Below are 25,989 nucleotides of genomic sequence, written 5' to 3'. Positions count from 1 at the left end.
CTTTGTGGTGAAGGCACAAGCTTCCATCCTCAGCTTCGGCTCTCTGGAGAGCCCGTGTGATGGCAAATGCAAGTTTTCAAGCTCAACAGCAGCTGAATATTAATAGTTAAATGTATGGTGTCCAAAACATTATTTAAGAAATTCTTAGACTCTGGCCCAGGATTATTCACTGGTCACACTGAGATTTTTTTAAGTCATGAGAAATTTGCCAGGAAACCCATATATTGGACTGTCCCACCCCTAGATCCTGCCTGAAAGTATACATGCTGAATTAGAAGAACCAAACCTGTAAGTGAGACTTCCTTGGTGACTAAATCCCCACAGCTACGGGCGTCCTTACTTCATTCTTTATCACGAGTATTTGCTTTGTCGTCAGTTGCTATTATGCTGGTATGGTATTATGTTGTTACCCTTTGTGTCATGAGTAAAGAAGACAAGAATCTGTCTTACGAAACATATTGCCGGTTTACCCTATAATGTGATGACAAATTAACATTTCTTTGAGAAAACAAAACTAAAAATTAGCACGATCAGCAATTAATTTACCATCCAGTAATTCAAGGAAGCTTTCCTTGGCCTGTTCTATACGTTACTGGTTCTTTTATATGCAAGAATACACTCTTACATACTTATAGGACAAGACAAATGACAAATTAATAAGCTGACTCTAAGATGGGGAATATAAAGCATAGGTGGCTAAAATTAGAAGCAGATTTTTATTATTACATGTTACGGGGTCATACTCGTGTGTCATCACTTTCTGGCATACTTGGAGCCAATCTATTTAATTTTTAGAATAGGAAGAAATGTAAAAATTTAAAGTTCAGAAATAGAATATGGGCTAACTAATCTCAAATTGTGTTTACTGGGCTGTCATATGAAGGCTAGAGGAATGTTTGGGGGACATTGTGGCACTCTCCTTAAAGAACAGTTCTGTGAATTCCATGCTCCAGTGATGGCACAGAAAACCCACCACAACACACCTGTCTGGATATATCTACAAAACCCAGGAGGTCACAGGTCCATTATGGAATAGAGTCCAAATATAATGGAGCCCAAAGAAGGAACCTAGAAAAGGCTAAATCTGGCAAAGAAATCCTATTGTGAACTAACTGAAGGATTTAAAATCAAGTATTACAAACTCAAAAGGTCTAACCGTCTAATGGGTTTTTGCTTGTTTTTTGCTCTGGGGCTTTTTGTCTTGTTTTTAAAGAGAATGATTAGTAAGATAAGTAGAAAGTGATAAGCCTTAGAAATGACATGAGACACATCTTAAGCGGCCCTCAGAAGTTGGATCAGGCAGCAGTTGCTTGAAAATCTATCTCACTGGTTGGAGATCTGTTTCTTTCCTTAAAGGAAAAAAAAAAAGAAGAAGTACAACAACTGATCGACTGATCACCAAGCCAATCATCAGAGTAAAACACTTTAGATAAGCTGTCCATGATGTCTTTTGCCTCTGCCAACACACACCACTCCGGAGCAAAGAATGAGCAAACAACTTGTTTTGACTTTTCATCATATTCTTATCCCCAGAGAATGGAGGTAATTGGGTACCTAAAGGGATTTGCAAATAAATAAATAAATAAATAAATAAATAAATAAATAAATAAATAACATGAACGGACTAGGAAGGGGATTGTTTCTGGGCAAAACCAACGAAAGTTTATGGGAACTGAGCAATGTAACAGAGGTCCCACTTACACTATGCTTATTTCAAACCAGGTAGTGTTCGAAGTGCCTTATACAATCTAATTCTTGAATTCCCCCACAGCAACCTCGCTGGGGAGATACTATTATTGTCCCCATTTTATTCATAAGCAACAAAGGCACAGAAAGATTAAGTAACTTGCCCAAGGTCACACAGCAAGAAAGTCGCAGAGCCAGAATTTGACCCCAGGCCCACTAGCTCTAAAGTCTGTGCTATGGATCACGGTAAACTCTCTCAAGCAGGCAAACCACCTACTCATACCTTCATTGAGTTCCAGACCTGTGCGCCACACCAGACATATAAGATGAATTTCACAGTCAAGAGAAGAGACAGAACACAGAGGTTATTCCCATGTGTGAGTGGAGGTTCAACAGAGAGACACCCAACCCAGACTGAAGTGGGGGAGCTGGCAATGGGGAGATGACAATACAAGATTTGAAGGGGAGGAGCTGTGGAATGATACTTAGGGATGCTACTTGCTCTGTACCTTGAACACATAGCAGGGGCCATAGAGGGGGGAGGAGAGAGTCACACTTTCAAGGCAGGAAAAAAAATGTGTTTCCTCAAGGGACAGTAAGTAGTTCAATACAGCTGGCGTAGCGGTACCATGAGTGACAAAGGGTGGGGACACCCAGATGATACCAAGGAGGCAGGAATAAATCATGAAGGGCCTTGTGGCCTGGCTAAGGAGTGTGGATTCATCTGAAATTCTGCAATAAACACCTGAAGAACTTTAGACTAAGACACGAAATGACTAGATCTTCTTTCCTAGCTCACTGGCTATCGTGAAGGGAACAGTTTGGAGAGAGCATAGAATGGAAGCAGGAAGACTAGTTGGGAAGCTGTCCCTGTATTTCAAAACTGTAACAAGAGGCTGGAATCAGGTAACCATCTGACCAGAGCAATAGCAATTTCTTACACCAAGGAGCAGACCTGGGGCTCATACAGCCGCACCATGCTTTGGCTTCTCCCTTTCCCTCACTTCCCTGCAGACTTCCACCTCCCAGTGGCCTTCCCTAGGGGTTGTGCCCTCAGGTTAGGTCCTAATGCATAATCTTAAAATGTCCCAGGGTCTTAAATAAATGCTCAGAACAGCACCTTTTCACTAGTGAAGAAACAAACGCACGCCCCTCCTCCCTAACCCTCTCACTAGGCAAACAATTCATGAAATTCTGATGTTAATCACTTTGGAAACCTTTCTCTCTTTTTTTGCTTATTAGAACTTGCTTACATTTCAGTCAAAGAGGTTTCGGTCATAACTGGCTTCTATAAGCCTAAAGTATTTGGAAGGATTATGAATCAACATGCAATACACATTCTTGACCTTATTACCCACCGCTTTCGCTGGTCTGGCTCAAGGTCTTTTCGCACAGGGCTTTTTTTAAACAAAGATCCCAGTGTCCCTTATTGTTGATGCCTTATAGAAATGCCTATTTAAACTCAAAACTTCTTCAATTGTGTCTCTTACGATTCTGTCACAAAATCATTGCTCTCTTCCCATTTGAAGGTTGAAAATATTACATCAAAGCAGTTGCGGGGCAAGTCCCCCAACGCCTGCATTCTTCCGACATAAATGTGAAGATGTTGAATAAATATTATAATATTTAAATGAACTTCCTCCCAAACATACTTTATAGATTCTACCAAAGTGGGATACCCTATTAGAGCTGAAAACATTGGCCAGATGCTCTGGGCCTCTGGAATTTGAGTCCTGGATACTTCTCACATTACAACCTACCTACTTGTATTTTTTCACGTCAGGTATTAGAGTTTCCTTTGGCAGAAATTATTTTGAACATCAATAAGGATTGTCGCTTTAAAAAAAAAAGTTCATTCTTTTAATAACCTCCTGACTAGAAGGGCCAGTTAGGATTTTCAGGACAAAGGACAGTGGGATGATGGCCCCGCATCCCGATTTCCCATCAGCCCCACCCCAACCTCTTCGTTTCCAAGCCAGTGTGTCCTCCCCAAAACTTTCCTTTAACTCTTCTCCATGAAACCCAGGCTGTCCCGCCTCCCTCCCGCGGATAAAAGCGTTTGGTGACAATCAGGACGCCTAGAGCACGTCCCCGATCTTGCCTCTGGGACTTGAGAAGACCGAGACTAAGGATGAGAGGGGGCGTCATAAGAGTTACGGGAAGTGAGGTTTACCTTCACGAAGAGGGTGATGTCGTGCTCCTGCCCCGGAATCCCCTCCTCGGACGCCTCGCCGTCCTCCCCACGGCCATTCACCCGCGCCGTTTCGTCTGCGCCCTCCGTGCTGCCCTCCTCCGCCAGGTGGTTGCTGAGCTCGGCCTCCGGCTCCGCGGCCCCAGTCTGTGCGATCGCCTCAGCATCCGCGCTGCCATCGGGGCGCCCCTCCCCACCCTCAGCTGCGATCTCCTCGCCTGGCCCCTCCGGGCCGCACTCTCGCCTCTCCTCCTCTGCCTCCTCCATCTCGTCCTGGGGTCCCCCCTGGTCCCCGTCCTCGCCAGTGTCTGCCGTCGCGTCCCCAGGGACCACTTCCTCTGACTCTTCTCCCACGGGGCTCCCTCCCTCCTCCGGGGCGCCCAACGCTGCACCCTGAGGCTCCCCCGAAAGCTCGCCGGGGCTGCACCCTGTGTTTTCTTCCGCTGCGGCCTCAATCACCTCCACCTGGGACAGAGGGCTGTGGTCTCCTCTGTCCCTGTGCTCTCCATGGGTCCTGGGCGCCCCTCCCGCCGACTCCTCCGCTTCCATGCTGGCCCCCGGCGCCCCGGGCGCGCTGCTTCCCGGTTCCTCCCACCCGCTCTCCGCCTCCTTCTCCGCCTTGGGGTCCGCGGGGTCCCCTACCTCCCCCTGAGTCTCCCCCGGGGCCTCGCCCTGCGAGCTGCGCCCGGAGCTCTCCTCTTCCACCTGCTCTGCTCTGCTTGCCACCTCCCCTCCCTGGGGGGCCTCGGCGCCCTCCCCCTCCTCCAGCTCCCCCTGCGCTCCGCTCGCGCCGGGCGTCTCGGCCCCAGGTTCACTGCCGGCGCCTGGCGCCAGCTCGCCCGCGCGCCCTCGGTCCTGCCCGGTGCCTTCTCCCTCTTTCACCGCGGCCGTCGCGGCTACTCCTGCCCCCTCACTCCTCCGCGCTTCCGCGGCGCCCTCGCTCGCCTCCTCCCCTTTCGCCTGTCCCCCCGCGTCCCCCAGCTCGCTGGGTCTCTCCGCCAGAAGCGCCGGGCCCTCGGACAGCCCCTGCGGACCCGCGGCGCCCCCCTCCGGCTCTGCTGCCTCGGCCATGGCCGCAGATCTCTGTCCTTGACCGAAGATCTTTCCTTTTACTCTGCTCCGGGCGCAGGTGGCGCTGGGCGAAGGGTAGGAGAGCAGGGGTCACTGCGCCCCCTCCGAGAGGACGCCCCGCTCCGGGCTTGGCGGCCCGGGGGCTGTGCGCTGCACGCGGGGGGCGAAATCCACTGCGCCCAAGACTCTGCTCCCCTCCTCCTGGGTTTAAGCTCCCTGGACTGTTCCTCCACCGCCGGTGCTTCTTCCTGGTTCTGCGTCTGCTTCCCACCCCGACCCTAATTCCTACTGAACTCGCGGCGGGTGGAGGTGCAACGCGCGGCTGCCGAGGGCCGCTTTGCTCCAGCTCTCTTTGAAGGGCTTGGCCAGCCGTCCTGTGGTTGACCAGAGGTCCTTAGTGCCAACTCCATCCCTCCAGGGCTTGGGCGGGGTTTGTACCTCCCTCCTGTGCCCCTGTTCGGGTGACCTGGGAGCCTGGCCAATGACAGCCTTTCTCAAAGCCCTTGTGGATTTCAGTCAAAAGATCCTGGTCCTACTGGCCACTTGGGTGTTTTCTGGAACAGCTTTAAATTCCAGACACATTTAAATCACCCCCAAAAAATACACCCCACACGCAAATACCTAATCCCCGCTTTGCCCCGGGAGCCAAGCTTCAGCCTCTCAGCTGGAACCCAACTGCAGTTGCCTCAGTGTCCAAGATCAAGGGTGGTAAATACTGGAAGAAAAGAGAAGGGAAGCCACACCGCCACCGTCCAATTTTGCAAGGCCCTCCGGAGAAGTTCCAGACGCCCCAATATAGAAGCAAGAGGGGCCAGTTCAGCTGCTCTTAACAGAGATGGGCCCTGTTGTGCATGAGGGTCCCCCTCTCCAGACGTGACAAGTACTGGGGATCCTGCACTGAGAGAAGGTTCTATCGTTTCTCTCCCTGATCTCTAAAGACTAAAACTGTATCTTGCAAATTCTCCTAGGTTTCCTAAACCCGTGACCAATGCTTCTCCCTCAAAATTGTGTGTTAAGGGCTTGGGGAGCTGGCAGTGGGGGGATGAAAATACAAGAGTTGAAGGGGAGGAGCTGTGGAATTCACTGCATTAGGAATCTCCCAAGATCACAGACTGGGCGCCCTTTTCCCTAAAAAGGGAAGTCGTGATGAAAATCATGTAGTAAGTTTGTTGCGAGCCAGGCTGGATCCTGTGGGTTACAGTGAGGAAATGGTTGCCCAAGATGGCACAGTCTACACGTGATGAAACAGGAGTCCCAACTGAAGACTGTCTCGAGTTGCCAGGTTCTTAAGGGTTTTGATGTTTCCCTGAGACACAGCAGCCTACTGTGTGCACGGAGGTCTCTTTTGTCACTAAAAGATCAGGGGCATCTTTGATATGACTCAGAGGCACACATTAGGCCAATCACCAGGATGTCTCCTTCTAATTCCCACTGCCCATCACTGATGGGTGACAAGACAGGAGCCCAGTGTCACCCAGCTTCATGCTACCTTCCTCCAAAGTTGTGCCCTATCTGGGAAGGAATCGGCCAAAAGCTTCATCATCACAAAGCAGTGACTACTCAAAGCATGGCACTCACATGCGTGAGCTAGATAGACATGTCAGGTACATATCCTGCTCTGTGGAAGCTCCAGTCACCTAGAAAAGAAATCCTGCTGTACTCACAGGCAAGAAAACAGCCATCAGCCTTATTTCTTAAAGAAGGATGGAGCCAGAGTATTCAGCTCCAAACAGCAAACACAGTACAGGCTTACAGTCCCCGACACAAACCCCATGAGGCCAGATGTGTTTCAGAGAAAAAAAATTCTTAGAAAGATGACTGAGTGCTTTTGTGTATGTTACGTAATACTGCACACCACCCTGTGACCAAACACACTCATATGTCTGCAGTGACACAGATTCCCATTAGGTGGGTGTGGGGGCAGAATCCCAGAGAGCAGTCTCTCACGTGAAAAGGTGCTGGCTCGGGAAGTAGATGGCCATCCGCTGTGACTGTTTGGCCATCAGCTGTTACCGGTTAGCCATTAGCCATGGATATAACTGCCGTGGCTTGTTGGTTGGTTGGTTGGTTGGTTGGTTGGTTGGTTGGTTGGTTCGTTGGTTGGTTGGTTGGTTGGTTGGTTGGTTGGTTGGTTCGTTGGTTGGTTCGTTGGTTGGTTCATTGGTTGGTTGGCAGAGAAGCAGACGGCAGATTGCAGACCGTGTGGCTCCGGCTTTCTGTGTCTCCAACCCAGCCGCCAGCGAGAATATAGTGGTATGACTCCCCTATCTATGGCTCCATGGGTGTTCCTTTTTGGACTCACTATATCCTGCGTTCTTGTGCGGGGAGCGGGAGCAGAGACCCCGCATGACAGTGGGACATGTGAAAAATCACACATAGCATCAGGGTCCCCAGTTAAAGTTCACCACCAAATGTATTCTGGTCAGTCTGGTTCTGCTTCCTGATGAGTTCCTCGAAAAGCTTGCAGTTTCAGGGTGTTGTGGATTCCCCAATGCATATAAGGGACAAGGGTCCTGTGACCCTTTGAAGAGGCCTAGGTTTCTTTACAGTTCGGAAATATCTGAGATTAGGTGCATCTGTTAAGTTTGTGCTTCTTAACAAACCAGCTGTCTCCAACGCTCTCCTTTTACAAAGCACCAATTCAAAGGCCCCTACCTATGTGAGCAATAATATTCCATAAACTTTAACTCAGGCAAAGTGGACAGAAATGCCCTGGGTATGGGAAGGTTGGCATCCCTGCAAAAACCTCCGTTTGAATCCAGTCAAGAGATGATTAACTAGTGAATGCAGACCTGGTACAGTTGACTGGCTGGCTGAGAGCTGGCCCCGGGGCAGCGTCCTTGTAGAAAAACACGAATAAAGTCTGTTCTGTTCTGGCAACTGGTCCTGCATGTCACACAAAGCTGATTTATTCTATAGGATTTTCTAGAGAGAAGGAGAGGAAGACAGATGGACTGTTTGGACACTAAGCACACAGCAATGAGTGAGACTGACAAGTTCTCTTCCTTTGAAGGGCCTTGGGGTGAGGGAAAAATAAGCAATTAAACCAAATATCTTTGGATAACGTTAAGCTTTTTTTTTTTTTAATAAGTTGGGCTTTATACAGCCGTACATACACTCGTGTAAGCACACACGTGCACATACTGAAAACCTTCACGAACTCCGTTCTTTCACACCCCGCATCCAACTTGCCAGGAAATCCTATTGTTTCCACTTTTTAAAATATATCCAGAATCCAACCCCTTCTCTCTACTCCCATTGCTACAATGCTGGTCCTACTCACCATCACCTCCTGACCGGTCCTCCTGCTTTCTCCTTGCCCTTCTGCAGTCTGCTCTCCAGCCCATAGCCACCGAGCCTCCTCTGAAATCACCAGTCTGCCATGCCACCTTAATGCTCGAAACCTTTCAAAGGCTTCCCGTCTCACACCACGAAAAAGTCCGGTTCTTACACATCACGTATGAGCTCCCCTAACATCAGGCACAACAATCTCTTTCCGGCCTCATTGGCTCCTAACACGCCAGCCTCTCTGCTGTTTCTAGAACTTGCTGGGTATTCCTCTGCCTGGGCATTCCCCGTGTCCTCCTACATCATCCCTGACCTTGTTGAGGTCTTTTATAAGCTATTTTCTTGCAGCACCCTATTTTGTCTTATGTTTACAGCGATAACACTTAAGATCTACCCTCTTAGCGATATATAGTACAATATTGTTAACTGTAGGCACATTATTGTACATTAGATCTCCAGAACTCACTCATCTTGTGTAACTGAAACTTTGTAACCTTGACCAACATCTCCCTACGACCTTCTCCCCCCAGCCCTAACCTCCATGCTACTCCGTTTCTCTGAATTTGACTATTTTAGATTCCACGTAGAAATGAGATCATGCAGTGTGCAGTGTGTATCTTTCTGCATCTGGCTTATTTCACTCAGCGTAATGTTCTCCAAGTTCATCCATGTTGTTACGAATAGCAAGGCTCCCTACTTTTTGCAGCTGAGTAATAGTCCATTTTATATATCTGTATATATATCTCACATTTCCTTTTTCTAGTCATTCATCAAAGGACACTTAGGTTGTTTTCATATCTTAACTATTGTGAGAAATACTTCAATGAACATGGATAAACACCCTATTTTAAAACACAACTTCTACTCTGTCGCTCTTTTCTGCCTTATTCCCCCATAGCAGTTATCTCTGCTATGACATAAAATATATTTTGCTTACTTATTATCTACCTCCCCTGGGATAATGGTTCTGTGAAGCCGAAGCCGGGGGTTTTTATTTGTCACTGCCTGGAACAGGACTGGGTACATTGTAGAAGAAGCGCAGAAATACATATTGAATGAATGAATGCATGCATGCTTTCATACACATATGTATCGATCTGAACCAGTTTTGAAAAACACTTTCCTCAATTGGTTTTATACTTTGTGGGACGAGCTGACGTCACAAGACACCCGGTTCACAGAAATTCTTATCTACTGACTTTGGTGAATACTTCAGCGAATACATTTAATTATTAGCAAAGGGCAAGTCAGTTCATACAAAGGAACACAAAGGAAATACCAACTAAATAGAGTTGTGAAGGTCACTGTGAAGTCACTTAGGGATTTGCACAATGTTAACTGAGCAGCCAGAACCAGACTGGCTATTTAAATACCAAGGAGGGTTAAACAGAGGTGACAAATTCAGGGATGGGAGGCAAGAGCAAAAGTGCTGATAACTAAGAGGGTTTAGTAATTATTGAGTTTTCCTATCATACAATACAAGGAATCATGAAGCAGGGTATCTCAGGGATCACAAAGAGAATCCCAAGGGCTTATCAATAAACATTTTAAAGGTTTGTTGTTTTTGCTATTTTTTCCAGAATGAATGGACTCATTTCCGCAGAGATCCCCTCTTTCTCTGCAGGTCTCTCCTTTCAGCAGAGCCCTTGGGATTATGACGTATCTAAATATTCAGATCACAGGATACATTTATGGTGAACCAAAGTCCCCCTTGTTCTGCTTTCTCTTCCAACAGCTCATTCTCCTTATGTGAGAATATCCCCAAACCTGCCTGAATCTGCCTGGCTTTGCTCAGTTTCTTGTAAAGATATATTTCAGTTCAAAGAAAGACACTGCAGCAGAATAGGCGTAAACTAGGAGGCAGGGGTTCAACACAGATAGAGCAGCTTGCAAGTCAATAAGAACATGACACAAACCAACACAAATAACACCATGGAGAAATGGGTGGGCTCTCAGGTCTACAGTGTATTAAGTGTGTGATCTTGACCGTGTTTCATCCCGAACAGTGCGACCACTGTCATTGTGAGTTTGGAATCAGAACGTGTGTCTCATACTCAGCACAGAGCCTGTTATTGTTAACATTATGCCTCATTATTACTGTTGTCCCAGAGGACAGAGCTGTCACATCTTGACTAAGTACTGGAAGCGCCACGGGGAACTGGAGTGACCCTGTGCCTCACTTGGCCCGTGACAGTTCTGGGTTACGCCTGTTATCTCAGCAGCATAATCGTAAGAGCATCCCCTGTCACTCTTGAAAGGGTCCTAGTTTGGACAATAAATTATAGGGTCACCCTATCATGAACTCATCTAGCTCATGAGAGCTTTTCCTGTTCTTTTTCCCACGTGATCTTGCACTGTTCTCAAAACAAACTAGATTTCCAACAAATACTTGTTGGGTAGTAGAAGATATTCTAAAACAGAGAAGAAGAAGGAGGAGGAGGAGGAGGAGGAGGAGGAGGAGGAGGAGGAGAAAAGGGGAGGAAGACGAAGATGGGGAAAGTAGGCGAGGAGGAGGAGAAGAAGCCTCCAAAATTCTATTACAAACCACATGCTGGAAGCCATTCTGTAAAGATAGCCTATAATCTGGAAGGAAATAAGTGCCATAGGCCTCACACATAACATGGTCAGCCCCGGGGAGAAGGACGGGGGTGGAAAGGTACCTTCAGCCTCGTGCCACGCTGGCTCTGGGCTCCAGAAGACTGCAGTTAGAGCCTCTTATTCTCACATCACCTTCACTTCTGACGCCAGGGCAGCAGGAGACAGAAACAACACTAAAACTTAAGATTGAAAGTCCATCTTGAACCTTCCACCTCTATCTGTAAAGGTGTTTGGGTGTTTTTTTTTTTAAGCATTTTGGTATTTTTTAAAAACTGTTCAACTTTCTGTATTTGCTTTCTACATGTTTTAGAAATATGAGTTTCTTTTAACTCTTTAAACTCCAAGTTTTTGACCTCTGACCTCCAGTCCTCCAGAACCCTGAAATCCGTGGTGATGGATGCTGACCTGACAAAATAGATCTGTGCTCGTGTGTTTGAGCAGCGGCTTTCAAATGCGGGCAACTTTGCCCCTCAAGGGACATTTGGCAATGTCTGGACACATTTTTTGTTTGTCATGATTGGAGAGTGCTACTGGCATCTAGCGGGTAGATGCTGCCAAACCTCCTCCAATGCATAGGACAGCCCCCCAGGACAAAGAATTAACCACCCCATCACGTCAATTATTGTGTTAGAAGGACAGCCTACCTGCAGGCCCCCAATTACAGAGTTTTCCATAGAAAATGCCTTAATCCAGTATGTTGACTCTGGAGCAACATATTGGGGTTTGGAGCAGTCCATGGGGGATGGATGTGTTATGTTGGGGGGCTGTCACCCTTTAAAACATCTCCTGAAGATTACTGATGAGTCCTTTGGGAAGATAGAGGGATTATGAGATTTGCAATCCGAAATCTAGACTCAAACCCGAATTCTGCGGCTTACTGGTTGTGTTATACTGTGCAAGCCATTTCTTGGTACTCAATCTACTATACTGGTTTCCTCTGAGCACTGAAGGAGATAATATGTAAAGTGTTTTGTAATTATGAAATTTCTACACATTTGCCAAGTAAAATTATTAATTTACATTCGGGTAATGTTTGATCCTATTGGTTTTTACTGCCCAGATTTTGGAATTGACCCTCCTCTTCTGTAACACAGGACATTTATCTAAAATGTTAATCCCCTGACATGTCAAAGAGCCAACTTTCATGGCCCTGGTGATCTAGTGACACATAGGGATTTAGAAAATTCATTTCCCAGGGGGGTGGGGGTGGGAGATGAGGGTAAGGGGGATCAAATATACGGTGATGGAAGGAGAACTGACTCCGGGTGGTGAACACACAATGGGATTTATAGATTATGTAATACAGAATTGTACACCTGAAATCTATGTAATTTTACTAACAATTATCACCCCAATAAATTAAAAAGAAAAAGAAAAAGAAAAAGAAAATTCCCTAAACTTCCATTTTTCTATAGGAAACCCTGGAAAAAATTGTCTATCAGAATGAAAAAGATAGATGAAGCTAAAGAGAAAGCATGGTGCTAGGTATTGTTCCTACATATCCAGAAAGTGACACTCACCCACCAGGAGTTAAGTAAGCTCTGAGCAGCCAGGAGAAGCACAAGCTGGGCACTGTGAGACTTTCCAATCCTTTGTTTTTATTATTTTACCTGTAACTACAGGTCAATGAAGAAGTGTGCACCACATCTCAAAATTAATTTATCATCTCTATGTGGTATACGTAGTCATTAAATTGTCATCTAGAATAACCATTTCCAGTTTTCTCACAGAACTGAGAAGACCTACCCATCCATCTATCCATCATTCAATCCATCCATCCATCACCCTTCTATCCATCCATCCATCCATCGTTCATCCATCACACCACAATCTTTTTCTGAAGACCTTTCTTGTGACATGACTCAACGAGAAGTGGGGAAATACACATAAACAGAACAAGGTTTCTAGCCTGCTGAATAATTTTGCAGAGTGGGAAAAGCTTACTGAAGTGTAGAGTTTCTGATATTCATGCTGGTTCATGCTGAAATCTCAAGCCATGCTTCATTGATAACTGTGATTAAACATTTACGCATTTTGAAATACATTTCTAAAAAACTTGGAGTCAAATGTTTAAAATTTATTTATTTATTCAGCATACTGAGAATGAAATCATTTCTCATTCTCATGATTTTACACCCAAAAGTCTCAGGAACATTTGGGTTTTCATTTTTAATTTGGTCGAATTTAATCTGACTGTACCAGAAAGAGATAAAGGCTGAGCAGGAGAGTCTGCCTGGGTGAGAGCTCAGTCCTGTTGGTACATTCTCCCTGGAGGTGCAAGTGTTTGATCTGGTGAGTTGGGAGTTCAGTGACCTTGGAAGTCACTTTCACTTGTTGAAGCATCACCTTGAAGGAGGAGGACCTTGGATCAGATGATCTTGGGGTTCCTTCAGCACTTAGAATTCTATAACTTATGATCTAACATCTCACATATTTGGAAGTCACTAGGAAGAGTGGAAAGAGCTCAGAATCAGAAAGTGAGCAGAAAAAGTTCTCCAAGAGCCAAAAGCAATATAACTGAGTTTCCCTCTTCAAGTGTGTTTTCCTCAAAGACGAGCAACTGGGCACTCATTCTGAGCCCATGACTTTATTATAAATTCAACTAATCAATGTTCTGGTGTTGATTAGAATACATTAGAAACAGCAAAATAGAAGGGCTGAAATAGCTGTCTTCATGGAAACAAAATGCTTAAATTGAAAGCAAAGTGTATATAAAGTTTCAAGTTTCAGTTATTGATAAGGTTTAGTTCCTCATCTCAAATGAACCAAGAAAATAACATATTGACTGAACAAGAGAAAAAGGAAAGGAGGAAGGAAAAGAGGGAGGAAAGAAGGGTAGGAGGGAGGGAGGAAGTAAAGGAGGGAGGGAGGCAGGAAGGAAAGAAAAGAAAGAGTCCTATAAGCCTAACACATAGTACATAACAATGACTGAAAATTTCAAAAACAGACTATGGGTATACATGTTGGGAAAAAAACAATATAGATATTTGGCACCGTAATTTCTTATCTTTATACTTCCTTTACTACAGTCTAAATTAGGTTTTAAAATTCTTCCATTATTCTATTGCAGGTGTGGTCAAAGTTCTTGTTCCTTTAAAGCTGGTTTCTAGGAGAATGACAAAGAGCAGGGTCTTCGTCAATGGGGTCCAACAGGGGGAAAAAAAAAGGCAACCAATAGATCCCAACACTGAAATGAACAGATTCCTTGTCCCCAGGGGTAGGGCCTAAACTTTCACCTGCCACTTTCTAAGCAGGTGTTGTTCTGCCAGGCAAGCACGGGCCACATTTATTGCAAGTCTTCAGTACTTATCTCACATCCTCCTAGAATATTAAAACGTGAAATGTCCTTAAAGATGTTCTGTCTAGCTCCGCCTTGTCAGTAGAATAGTTTGCATTGCAGCATGCTAAAGGGGGTTCTTTGCACATAAGTTCTTATTTTAAATCATGTGATAATCTCAAAAAACCTGGGAGGTGGTCACTGTCCTGGACTAGAATCAGGGGATGTCACAGGGTCAAATGACATGAAATTAAGCTGGATTACATTACAATGAGTTGTGAAAAACTGACTTTAATACAGTTTTTTTCTGAAATATTCCCCATGAGAACAGCAGGATCATTTTTCATACCTTGTGTAAAATAACCGTAATAATCCCTGACAGTCATGAAATAAGGTTTCGTGCATCGTTTTTACCAGCTTTATTGAGAGGTAATTGGCATATAAATTGTCTAAGTGTAAGGTATACAATGTAGTGATTTGATACATGTATATATTATTTATGAAATGACACAATAAGGAGAGTTAACACATCCATCTTGTCACATAATTACCACGTTGTGTGTTTGGTGAGAATATATAAGATCTGCTCTCTTAGCAACTTTCAAGTACACAATACAGAATTATTAATTCTAATCATCATGCTATACATTAGGTCTCCAGAACTTTTCTCATAACTGGGAGTTTGTACCCTTCGACCCACATCTACCCGTTTCCCCCAGCACCTAGCCCCTGGCGACTACCAATCTACTCTGTCTCAATGAGTTTGGCATTTTTAGATTCCACATTTAAGTGAGATTCTGCTCCATTTTTATGCAGAACTCCGAGCAATACTGCTCTCCTCCCAACTGTCACCCATCCTCTGACTCAGCCCAATTGCATTGGTTGATTTTCAGTCCCCCACCCCCCAACCCCCAGACAGGAAACTCCAGGAAGGCAGGGAGCCGGCTTCTTATTCACTGGTGTCTTGCCATCCCCTAGCACAGCACCCCACACAGGACGCTCTCATCATCATTTGTTATTGGAATGAATGATATTTTGATTGAATTGACTTAACTTGCTGTCTAAGGTGCCCACATGCTTTTGGAGTCTTTGCACAGCCAATGTTTGTTCTTAGGGAGCAAATGTCCTGCTCATTCCTCCAGTCAATCAGCCATCAAGCATGTTTGAACTGGCAAAGTTACTCGGCAGTTCATGCCCAGGTGGAGGTGAACTGGTAGCTTGTGAACTATCTATAAAGTCAAGCTTGAAATGCAGCGACCTCATTTTTCTTTGCAAGGACTCCTAGCCTCATTAAGAGGAAGTCAGGTATCTTCCTCTTGGGCCTCCCCTTCATTTAATTTAAGAACCCCAGAAGTTTCGTCGGCCAAAGGGTGAGCAATTACTTTGCTTTCCCACTTTTACCCAGTGCCGATGCTTAGTCCAGGAATACTTCTCCCCTCAACCCGGAGGACGGATCCCAGCCCCCACAGAGCCACAGGGGCTAAAGTTTGCAGAGGAGACCACCCCATTCCTTAACTCCAAGTTCCCCAGTAGGAAGGCACTCCCCACCTCATCGCTCTCTGCAAATCACCTGTGGGTTGCACATCCAGCCTCTTCCCGGCCGCTGGCGGGCAGGCCTGGAGCACCTGAGGTGGGGACACAGTCCAGCACCACCACACTACCCAGCTTCCCCACCATGGTGGGCTAGCTTCTTCTTTAACCCTCAAAACAAAGACACTGCAACTCGACCCTTCCTCAGTAACCCAGGGCAATCCCATCTGCACCTGCCTTTCAGTGAGTCCAAGACAATTGACCTTCCTCTGCTAAGATGTAAATAGCAGCTTCTCTCATTAAAAAGAAGAGAAATATACACTTAACCCCAGCATGGCCCCTATGGAAGCTCCTGACTACATTTACAAATGAAAGAGCTTTTTAAAAAAAAATTTCTTTCCATATCTAAGTCCCTGAATTTCACAGGTGACATTCATGGCGTTTATGAACACACAGGATTGCCTTCAAACAAAATTTCAATATAAGCCAAGGGCAGAACCAGCCCTTCCTTCTCCCTCTTTTCCTTGCGCTTGGTGTCTGGATGTCTTTGGATGTGTTCCTTGACATTTCCAGTCCTTTCTTGCCAACCTTGGGAACATCCTTGTCCTGCCCTTGCAAAGTTCTTTAGGATCAAACAAGAAGTCTGTGTGACTAAAACCCTGTACACTGTGGATGTACAAAGGTAAGGCATCCTTCAGCAGACTTGCAGTGCTCGGAGGCAGTGCTGTCCAAACCCAGCTCTGCTGCATAACAGGGAAGTATGTGAGAATGGAAGATCCCTAGGTTCCGCCTCCAGAAATCATTCATCCGGTCGGTCAGACTCAAGGTCCCAGTATCTGTTCCATAGGTCCCAAAGGAATATCTCATGTCCTTCCAGGTTTGGGAAGACTGCTCTCAAGATCAGATATCTATTCCTTTATGTGAACCTGGCTCGGTGAGCTACCACTCCAAAGAGTATTTACACTTTAAGTCCTAGCTCTATTTGGGAAATAAGAGCTTTGCACCCACTAAAATTTGAAGGCATCCAAAATCAAGTGAGAAACCTATTTTTCAGGTAGAGAACCTTTGACAGTTCCCTGAAGTTCACCTACTTGAGACCTTTGAAGAAAGAATATAATTAAGGTATATTTTAACCATATAGATTTTTATAGTGAAGGAGTGAATAAAGAACTTGGTAAATCTAAAAGCAATTTAAAATCATGGCAGGAAGGGGGAAAAGTCCTAGATTTTTTGGAGAAGTGAAAGAAAAGGTGAAGAGATAGGTCTGAAGCAACCCTATTTGGAGAAGATTTTAATTTATTTTTTTTTTTGGATATAATTATTCCTTCTTATAAATCTAAGTGGTTTTTTAAAGCATTACTAGTGTGTATGTTTCTGGTGCACATATATGCATTACATCTGAAAAAATCCTGTTGGGTGAGTGCAGAAGCATTTGATACATGCAAAACTTGAATAAGCCCGTCTTCAAACCAGGAAGTTGAATTTTCCCAGAATCAAACTGGCTCATGTTTCAATAGAAACTCTGAGGTCACAAAATACAGGTTGTATTTTTCTAGCCCTGGATAAACCATTCTCTCTCTCTCTATTTATTTTTCGCTTTTGCTTTAAGTGTGTGTACACAGCTATACATTCAGGTGGCAGGTCTCCTACCTAAGTGAGGTAAAGTTAGACATTTCACCTCTCCGAGGACTTAGGGGCTTTGTTCAAATTCTTTTTCATGGGACTTGAATGTATAATTGTTAGACTGCTGTAAGCTGTGTGGCTTCTGAAGTAACAAAAATGACCAGGGATCACGTACCTGCTTGAAATAGGTGGGTTATGCAAAAATCAACAGCTGTGAGTCAGCAGAGAAAAGGGCCTGGGCTCCATCTCTGTGTATATGAAAGTGGGCAAAACAAAGTTGATCCCCAGCCCCTTTTTAAGGTTGTAGCCACCAAATGAGCTGGGTGATCTAATTATAGCAAAGTCCCCGGCAGGTACATGGATCAGTTCAGAAGGTGAGTGGGGAAAAATCACATTTTTATATTCACGAACATCAAATTGAAATTTAGCATTTCCTTCAATTATGAGTTAGGAGGGGAAATGACAATAGTAATAATCGTGTCTGTGACTTTGTCTCCAATAAAAATCATCGATATTTTTATATCTTATTCCAGACATGAGTTATCTCATGGTGTCACTTAAACGCTCATCACTTCTTTGAAATTTCAGTAATTTCAGACCTGCCTCTGAAATCAGACCTCCAGAAATCCAGACCTGCCTCTGGATTTTATTGAATGTGTTCAGAAAGAAATACATATATTACTTCATTTCTTCTTATATTTCTTTTTAATCACACATTTCTTCTTAATATTTGATATTAATTGTATTTCGATGTAATTGGCTTTCTCTGAGATCCTATGCATTTTATTTTATGTGTTAAAAACATTATTCAGAGAAAAATTCAACAGATTAGCAAAGACAGTTATAGCTCGTACAAGTTAAAACCCTTGAACTAGAATTCGTTTCTCAGTGGTATTTTACATGAAACCTATTTGCATATCTTAAGAGAGGTGCCAGTTACACAGGCGTATTGATTTGTCAAAATGATACTATTAATGAAAACAACCTAAATGTCCTTGAACAGGGGAATGGATAAACAAACTGTGGTACATCCATACAGTGGAATAGTTCTCAGTAATAAAACAGGGCCCAGCTAGGATTCATGCAATAGTATGAAGAAATGTCAAATGCATTATGAAAAATGGAAGAAGCCCGGCCCAAAAGGCTACATACTGTATCATTCCATTTCTGTGACACTTCTCCAAGTCCCAACCAGAAAACGGATCATTGGTTGGCTGGGGGCAAGGAATGGGGGAATTGCCAACAAAGGGGCGCAGGGGATTTCTGGGGTGCATGGTATTTTGTAACTTCAGTGTATGTACATTTCTCTAACAGGCTGTAAATATAACCCACGTGCTAGTTGCTGACTATCCCCCATCTTCCATCTCTCCCTAAAGAGGTACGAGTCAGAGGCCAGAAGCCCCAGCCAGCACAGAGGACAGCCCAGCGTCTGTCCCATGTGTCTTAGCGTCTCCCCGGGGCCCCTCTGGCTCTGAGTGCCTATGTCTGCCCCACCCCCATGCCACCTCTACCTGCTGCTCTCTCCACTGCTCCTTGGTCAGTCCAGATGAACCCCGCCTCTTTCCTTGGTTTTCCAAACACACCACCTCACAGAAGATACTTGGCATAGTTAGGACATGATTTACAGCACAAACTCAGACACTTTGGGAGGTAAAGGTAATTCTGCTGGGGCTTCAGGTGTAAGTCATGAGACTCTCCCGGCAAAGCTGGACACATGGCTTCATGGCATGAGAGCTGCTTACTTAAGATTTAGGGCTAATGACGGGCAGCAGGTTGGGGGGTAGTTATATCAGAGCCACACTGGGGAAAAAAATGCCAAAAAAAGTCAAATGTTAAATGTGTAGATTCTTAATAGTTTTAGGCCACTGCTGGCGCCAGGAATTTTCAATGGTTACACCTTCTACTTGTAACAGGACTCCATTCTCCCTCTCCACTTCATCCTGAATTCTCCCCCTCAGCTTGCTCACACTCAACCCCCAAATCCCTATTAATTTATTATACAAAGCAAGTTAGCCATCTGTCTGTTTCATTCCCCGCCCAAGCTGCCCCATGCCCTGAGAGCTATTGTCCCAAAACCAAAAAAGCCCATCAAGGGGCTTTTACTAATCGGAGAGGATTCTTCCATCTTCCTATGAACTCCAAAACCGAGGCAGTGACAGTAATAGCTAATGCACAGTGACAAACAAGCGTGCTAAACTGTCTATTTGGGTTGTCTCATTCGTTCCTTCCAGACCACTATGAGGTAACTGAAATTATTACTCCCATTTTAAAGACGAGCAGACTGAGATTCAGAGATATCAAATAACTGTAGAAAGTGGCAGCGCCAGGAGTCCAACCGAGGTGTCTCTGACAGCCCAGGTGACTTGCAGAACTGTATCAGGCCACCAGTGCCTTTGCCTTGTCCCAGGGCACCTAGCACAGATGTCAGGCAAATGTTTGCTGTCTGACTGCCTACCTGTCTGCCTGATTTATTGTTTGAACAACCAAATTAACTCAACAACTGACAAATAACCCGGCTTTGTCCATCGCAATCTCAACTGCATGAGCTCAAACAGCAGTAAAGGTCAGTGTGAGCTTCGGAACACAGGCTCAAGGATCAAGAAAAGGTTCCTATTCTTGGCTCTCCTCAAGTCAAGATAACCTTGTCCACAAGTTTGAAGTCATTTCCCTTCCAGACAGTAAAACCCAGCCTTGACACCACCCCAGGTCATTTCTGATTCCAGACCTGTGAATGCAAACTGAAAATGTGCATGGAGAATTCGGGTTTGAGTTTACCATCCAGTGGCATAAATATGAAGGCTTAGAAATGCCTCCAGGACAGGTTTAAAATTTCTGTTTCATCCAAATGTTTGATAAGAAGAAAAAGCCACTATGGCTTTCTATCACTGGCAGTCCCGTCTTTTCTAACGGATGTGTTGACAAGCCAGAAGGTAGGAAATGCATTTTTCTCATGGAAATGATGTGACAAATGGTGAGGAGGTGTCCAGAGAAGCTTCCTCACGTGAATCCTGGGAAAGAAGGTCAAAAAAGGAGAAGAAAGAAGAAGCAAATGTCCTGCTTTCCTGGACCCAAAATGAACCCACCACAATTTTTATAAAATGAGTGAGTTTCTGGACTCTTCCTACCATCTTCTGCACTCCTCTCTGAGGTCCCTAATCTTATTCTTGAGAATTTTTGGTTTTCTCTTGAGGACTCCCAGCCTGCCTGTCACCCTTCCCCCTCTTCATCCCAATCACCTACAATCCCGCTCAAACCAAAACTCTTACCTTCTTAATGTGGGTAAGTTCTATTCAGGGTCCAGAAACTCTAACAACAGACTCTTATATCATGTTGACTGAATGCCACACACTCTTTTAAGCACATAACATATATTAACTCATATGATTTTTATAATAACCTTCCAGGTAAGTACTGTTAGCACCACCCTGCATTAGAGATGAAGAGCCTGGAACAGAGACGGTAAGTAATGTGCCCAAGGGCACCCAATTGGAAAGCAGCAGAGCCCAGAGATGTCCTAGACAGCCTGGCTCCAGCGTCTGTGAACTTAACCCCATGAAGTTAACCCCTCCTGACACTGGGGAAGCATGTGCCTAGTGCCAGGCACAGCACAGCATGTGTGTGTATTGAGGAGATATACCCTGAGACCTGCTGGTGTGCCAGTCACTGTGCCAGGGCTGGGGACGCAGGGTGACCGTACCACACAGCCCATGCCCTAATGGAGCCAGAGCCACACTCCTGGGAGGCCTCACACAGCAAGCCAAATGGTTACAACACGGCGGAAGTCAATGTCCTGCAAGGAGCCGGTGGGAGGAGTGTCCCACCCTGACCTGAAGCTGAGTAGGCATGCAATGAGGTTTGCTATAGCTAAAGGATGAATAGAGCTGGTCCCCCCAAAAAAAGGTAGGAGATAGCATTCCAGGCAGAGGAAATCACATAGGGAAAACCCAGAACAAGTATGCCAGGAAAAAAAAGTCATCTCAGCGAGATGACTTTTGCTCAGGAGGAGCAAACCGTGGATTGGTGACAGGTGTGGGGGCAGCGAAGGACTGAGAACCCTAGAGACACAGATAAGGACCGGGCATTGAAGGGCTCTGGGAGCCCCATCCAAAAGTGTGGGCTTTACCCAAAGAGCACTGAGGCACCCCGAACGAAGGGCTGTCTGCTGGGGATGAGATGAACTGATGGGCATCTCGAGAGAGCACTCGCAGGAGACGAGTTAGGAGGACATGACAGTGGTCCAAGGTGGGGCACCGGCTGCCACTTCCTTCAGAACTAATGCAACCGCTTCCTGGAAGTCTAGGACCCTAACAGTTGTGCTGGGTCAACATCAAAGAGTAAGGGTAGGGAGGTGTCTGAAAAGGGCCGCCCAGCTGTGGGGCTGTGACTTCTCAACCAGGGGCAATTTTGACTCCCCGGGGCCATTTGGCAAAATCTGGAGATGTTTTTGGTTGTTACAACTTGGGGAAGTACCACGGGTCTCTAGTGGGTAGAGACCAGGGATGTGGCTCAACATCCAAGGATGCACAGGACAGCCCCTCACACCAAAGCCTGGTCCAGCCCCAAATGCCAACACTGCTCCCACTGAGAAACTCTGCACTGAACAGGTGACCCAAACACAGCAATTTGTAACCAATTCAGAACCAGCGTCCCGTAGGACAGAGGAGGAGGGACATTACCCTTCAAAGCGGTTAAATTCAAAAAGTAGAAGTTGAACAACTCTTTAAAAATATACCAAGCAGAAAAATAACCCAAACAAAATAAATTAGCATGTCCCTGTGCTGGACTGCAAGTCATGTCGTCAGCTCCCTGACTTCTGGGAGGTCAGCCATGGGGGTCACGCCCTGCTCCATGGGGGGAGGCATGACAGGTCACCCACCTGGGAGTCTCAGAGCCTGATCTGTTCAGTCAGGTAGTGATCCTGAAAAGGAGCTGACTCTATTAGCGTGCTGGTCTATTATAGGCTCTCAGGAAACATTGCTCCCCTTCCCACCTTCCCACTTCCTTCCTCCCTATAAGTCTGAAACACGCAATTCTGAAGGAATGTCTGAGAGGGTGAACTCTGGACTAATCCAGAACTCCACCTCCTGAATCTGGGGTGTGTGAGGCAGTGGTCCCAGACCACCCCCCGGGGTGAAGAAAGTAAATACAAGCACATAGTGAGACATTTTTTGGTATCAACACTCTTAATACATATTCTTGTGTATGTTTCATAATGTAACATTTCTTACTAACATATACAATTTATGAATAAAATATTTGTATATGTAAATGTGTGGTTAAAATTCATTAATATAATTACTCTGTTGGAATATTGGGGGTACACATTCAGATGTGTATACATATTATTGATTGATTGATTTTTGCTAATGGGATGCTCACACACTGTTGGCATTGACGACAGACTTGGTTAGCAGGGCTCTGGACCAGGATGAATTGGGGAGGACTGGATTTGGGGAGATGCTCCATTTATTTGCTCTATTTATTCCAATGCTTTAAAACTTTTTTAGACCAAAGGTTTCTACCCTCCCAAAGTTCAACTCCTTCCCTTAAGGACCTTTTGCTTCTGGCACATGCAGATGTGAAGCCACTGTGCAATCTACCTGGTCCTTTCCAAGCACATTATCCTGGGGATTTGCCCCCACTTTGCCCAGAGGCTCCGCCCTTCAGGGCCGGGAGGGTAACTGCTCTGTCCCCTGGGTGGAAAGGAGCCTGGATTAAAGGTTCCGCCTCCTGGCCAGAGCTGGAAAGGAGTGTTGTGTTCATCAGGCCTTTCTCGTCTTTCCTTTCCTTTCCCACATTCCCAGAAAGGCTGCAGGTACTGCCCACCAGGGCCGGCTGCAGCTCAAAGCAGGGAAAATAAGGATATATAGTTACTGGAACAGAGGGTGAGGGTGGGAATGAGTGATCTCTGTGAATACCTTTTAGAATGGCTTTGATTTTTTGCATCTTGTACATTTAATTTATTATATTAAAATTTTTAATATTAAATATTTCAAATTATTTTTGCCGATTCAAAAACAATATTTAATTTTATTTTTTTTAAAGAGTTTAGCAATTCAGATTCCCAGATTTCTATCCCTCTTGAACTTTATTTGTCAACCCTGGATTTTTCTGATGACCTTTCTTCTTAATATATCCATGGTATCTTTATCAAAACAGGGTACTGGCTGATATCTCCTGCCTGTGAAATTTACACAGTGATGTGCACTCATTTTCTTTCAAAGGGCTCACCCTTCCCTTTAATCTTTCCTGAAGCCAACAATGGTCTGGTTTCAGTTAGCCTGTTTTCTTCCAGGACTTACCTGTGAAATGCATTTATTTTACAGGAAGCTTTTGAATGAATCAATCACCTGATCCTTCCCTGTATCTTTAGGTTCTGAGGGGTCCAAGTTACTGTTTTCTTCCACTGCTGCCACTGTCCCTTCACAAGCCCTTTTAAGAGCCGCTGGCTCATTAGGAGAGCAGATCATATATCCCAGGTGTGTAAGCCCTCCTTTCAGGACTCCGTCACCTGTAAAGGGGTTTTTGGCAGGTAATCAACCTCCAGGAATTTGAAGCCTTGACTTGCTACAAAAAGCCCTAGATCACAGGCCCAAACTCCCTGATTCTGGGGGACAGCCCATGGAATTTATGACGCACCTATCTGTATCAGTCTGGCCGGCATGCCTCTACATGCCCAGATAAATGGAATAAAAATCCTTCCTGAATTTCCAGGGCCTGCCCCACCCCCATCCCCTGCCAGCTGTCTTTGGAGGTGATTTGAGGCAAAGAGGATCCAGGGTGCTGGCTGGACCCGTGGGAATGAGCAACGAGGCGACTTGAGGAAGAAGGAGGTTCAGTGTCCAATGCAAAAGGGAGTTTTCCTTTTCTATAGGAATTGAGGGAACATAATGACACCGGGAGACACTCCAGCACTAGAATTCCTCCCTGTGGGCACAGCATGAATTTTTTTCATTGAAATAATTTCAAAGCGCAATATTTTTAATGATGCTGAAATAGCCAGCCATTAACACTGGAAATATGGCATTGGGGTGCCCTGGTAACTATTAAGTAGCCAAATTGGCTTGTTTTTATGCACTAACAAAGACTCCATTTCAGGGACACATTGAATAAAACCTGTAATGGGAATGAAAGTCTGAGTCTGGCAACATATTTTTTCTTTTGAGTGGAACATTGTGCCAATACAAGTAAGTTAAACATAAAGCTTCTGGTTTAACAGCGTAAGAGAGATACACATACGAGTAGAAACCTGTGATTCACATGATATTAACATTAGTAAATTTATAGGAAATGCTTTTGCCCTCTGACCCAGGAATCCCACGCTGAAAGTCTTTCCCAAAGATATACTGGCAAAATGCAAAAGATTTTCATGCACAAGGCTATTTACTGAGCACTGGTTTTAACAGCAAAAGGTAGGAAACAACCCATTCAAACTGGTTGAATAAATTAGGGCAAAGGTACACAACAGGCTGTAGAAATAGATGAGGACTGCTTCCCTATACTATTATGCAGTGATTTCCAAGGGACAAAAGCGAGATAGATAGTAACGCAGTAAAACACACAGGTGTTAATAGGTGATGCCTGTCCCGCACGTTGGAGTGGGGCTTACAGGCCAGGAGGGGAATTCTACGGTTCCCGGAAGGGTTCCTCTTTTCCCACAACGTTCCTAAACCCTGGGTCACTCATTGGCAGTCTGTTCTGACTGTCATCTCTAGGTCCTGACCCGTAAGGCACCATCTAGTTTTTTATATCATGGCAACCTGACGCTTTGTTTCCAGTACTATTAAGTCATCCAGACGAGCTTTTCAGAGGAAAATGTATGAAAAGGCTGATTTTGTCATATTACCCAGGTTGTTTGGTTGTGACATTTTAAGAAATTCTACATGGTAATGGAAAAGGGGTTTGGAGGATGAAATCTATGACTATATGTGCAATTCTTTTGTTACAATATTTGTAAGCGAAAGGAATCTAAATCCCCTACCTTGCATCTGGAGAAAAGTCCAATGTGCCCACTGATAACTCAATAAATTCCCAGGGTTACCAGTCATTCCTCTGGTTACTGCGGCCTCCACCCAGGGCTGAGTCTCATTGATCTAAGATGATCATGGTGGTCCCATCCCCCCTTCAGGGATGGATTCCAGAACTCAAACCCGGGTCAATCAACAGGCGGTATCTTCCCACCAAAGATTAGTTCAGTGATGAGTTGGGTGACAGGCATGAAAGGACATTTGCTGGGCAAATTCCTTTGCTCTTAGAGAAAGCCATAGAAGGTACAACGTTACCTATAAAGCCAGTATATAATGCATGTATAAGGTATATATAAAGTACATAATGTATAATTTCGATCTATATAATGTATCATATATGTAACGTGTATCTATAACATATAATGTATATAATATGTTGTATGTATGTAGTGTATTTCCTGGTTCTGGTTCTCTGGAGAGCCCTGACAGCCCCTGCTGCTACATCAGAAGAATAGCGATCTCCATTCATATAACACTGTGATGGAGCTGAAGAAGCTGATTTTGTCCTGAGGTGGGAGGGAAATCTACAGAAGTAGCAAAGGTGTGGTCACAACTGTCACCTTTGCTATTTGGAACCCAGTCACCCGTTTGGTCAGTGAGAACCCCAACGTTTCTCCAAAGAACTCACAGAGTTAACGAGATGAACTTGAATGTGGCAGGATGTGAGAGCGGCTGCCACCATCTCACTGTCATAGCGC

General features: G+C 45.0%; 1 protein-coding gene across 1 annotated transcript in view; it reads right to left on the bottom strand.

Moving 5' to 3' along the window:
• Window positions 1-5,383, bottom strand: part of CLIC6 (chloride intracellular channel 6) — a 44,807-nt gene extending 39,424 nt beyond the window's left edge. The window contains exon 1 of the mRNA XM_033121462.1: window positions 3,860-5,383. Coding sequence (XP_032977353.1) covers window positions 3,860-4,948 — 1,089 coding nt within the window. The 5' untranslated portion in view covers window positions 4,949-5,383. The remainder of the gene's footprint in view (window positions 1-3,859) is intronic.
• Window positions 5,384-25,989: the final 20,606 nt, after the last annotated feature.

This window comes from Rhinolophus ferrumequinum, chromosome 2 (genome assembly GCF_004115265.2).
Source record: "Rhinolophus ferrumequinum isolate MPI-CBG mRhiFer1 chromosome 2, mRhiFer1_v1.p, whole genome shotgun sequence".
Taxonomy (NCBI): Eukaryota; Metazoa; Chordata; class Mammalia; order Chiroptera; family Rhinolophidae; genus Rhinolophus; species Rhinolophus ferrumequinum.
This window is presented reverse-complemented; position numbering and strand designations above follow the sequence as displayed.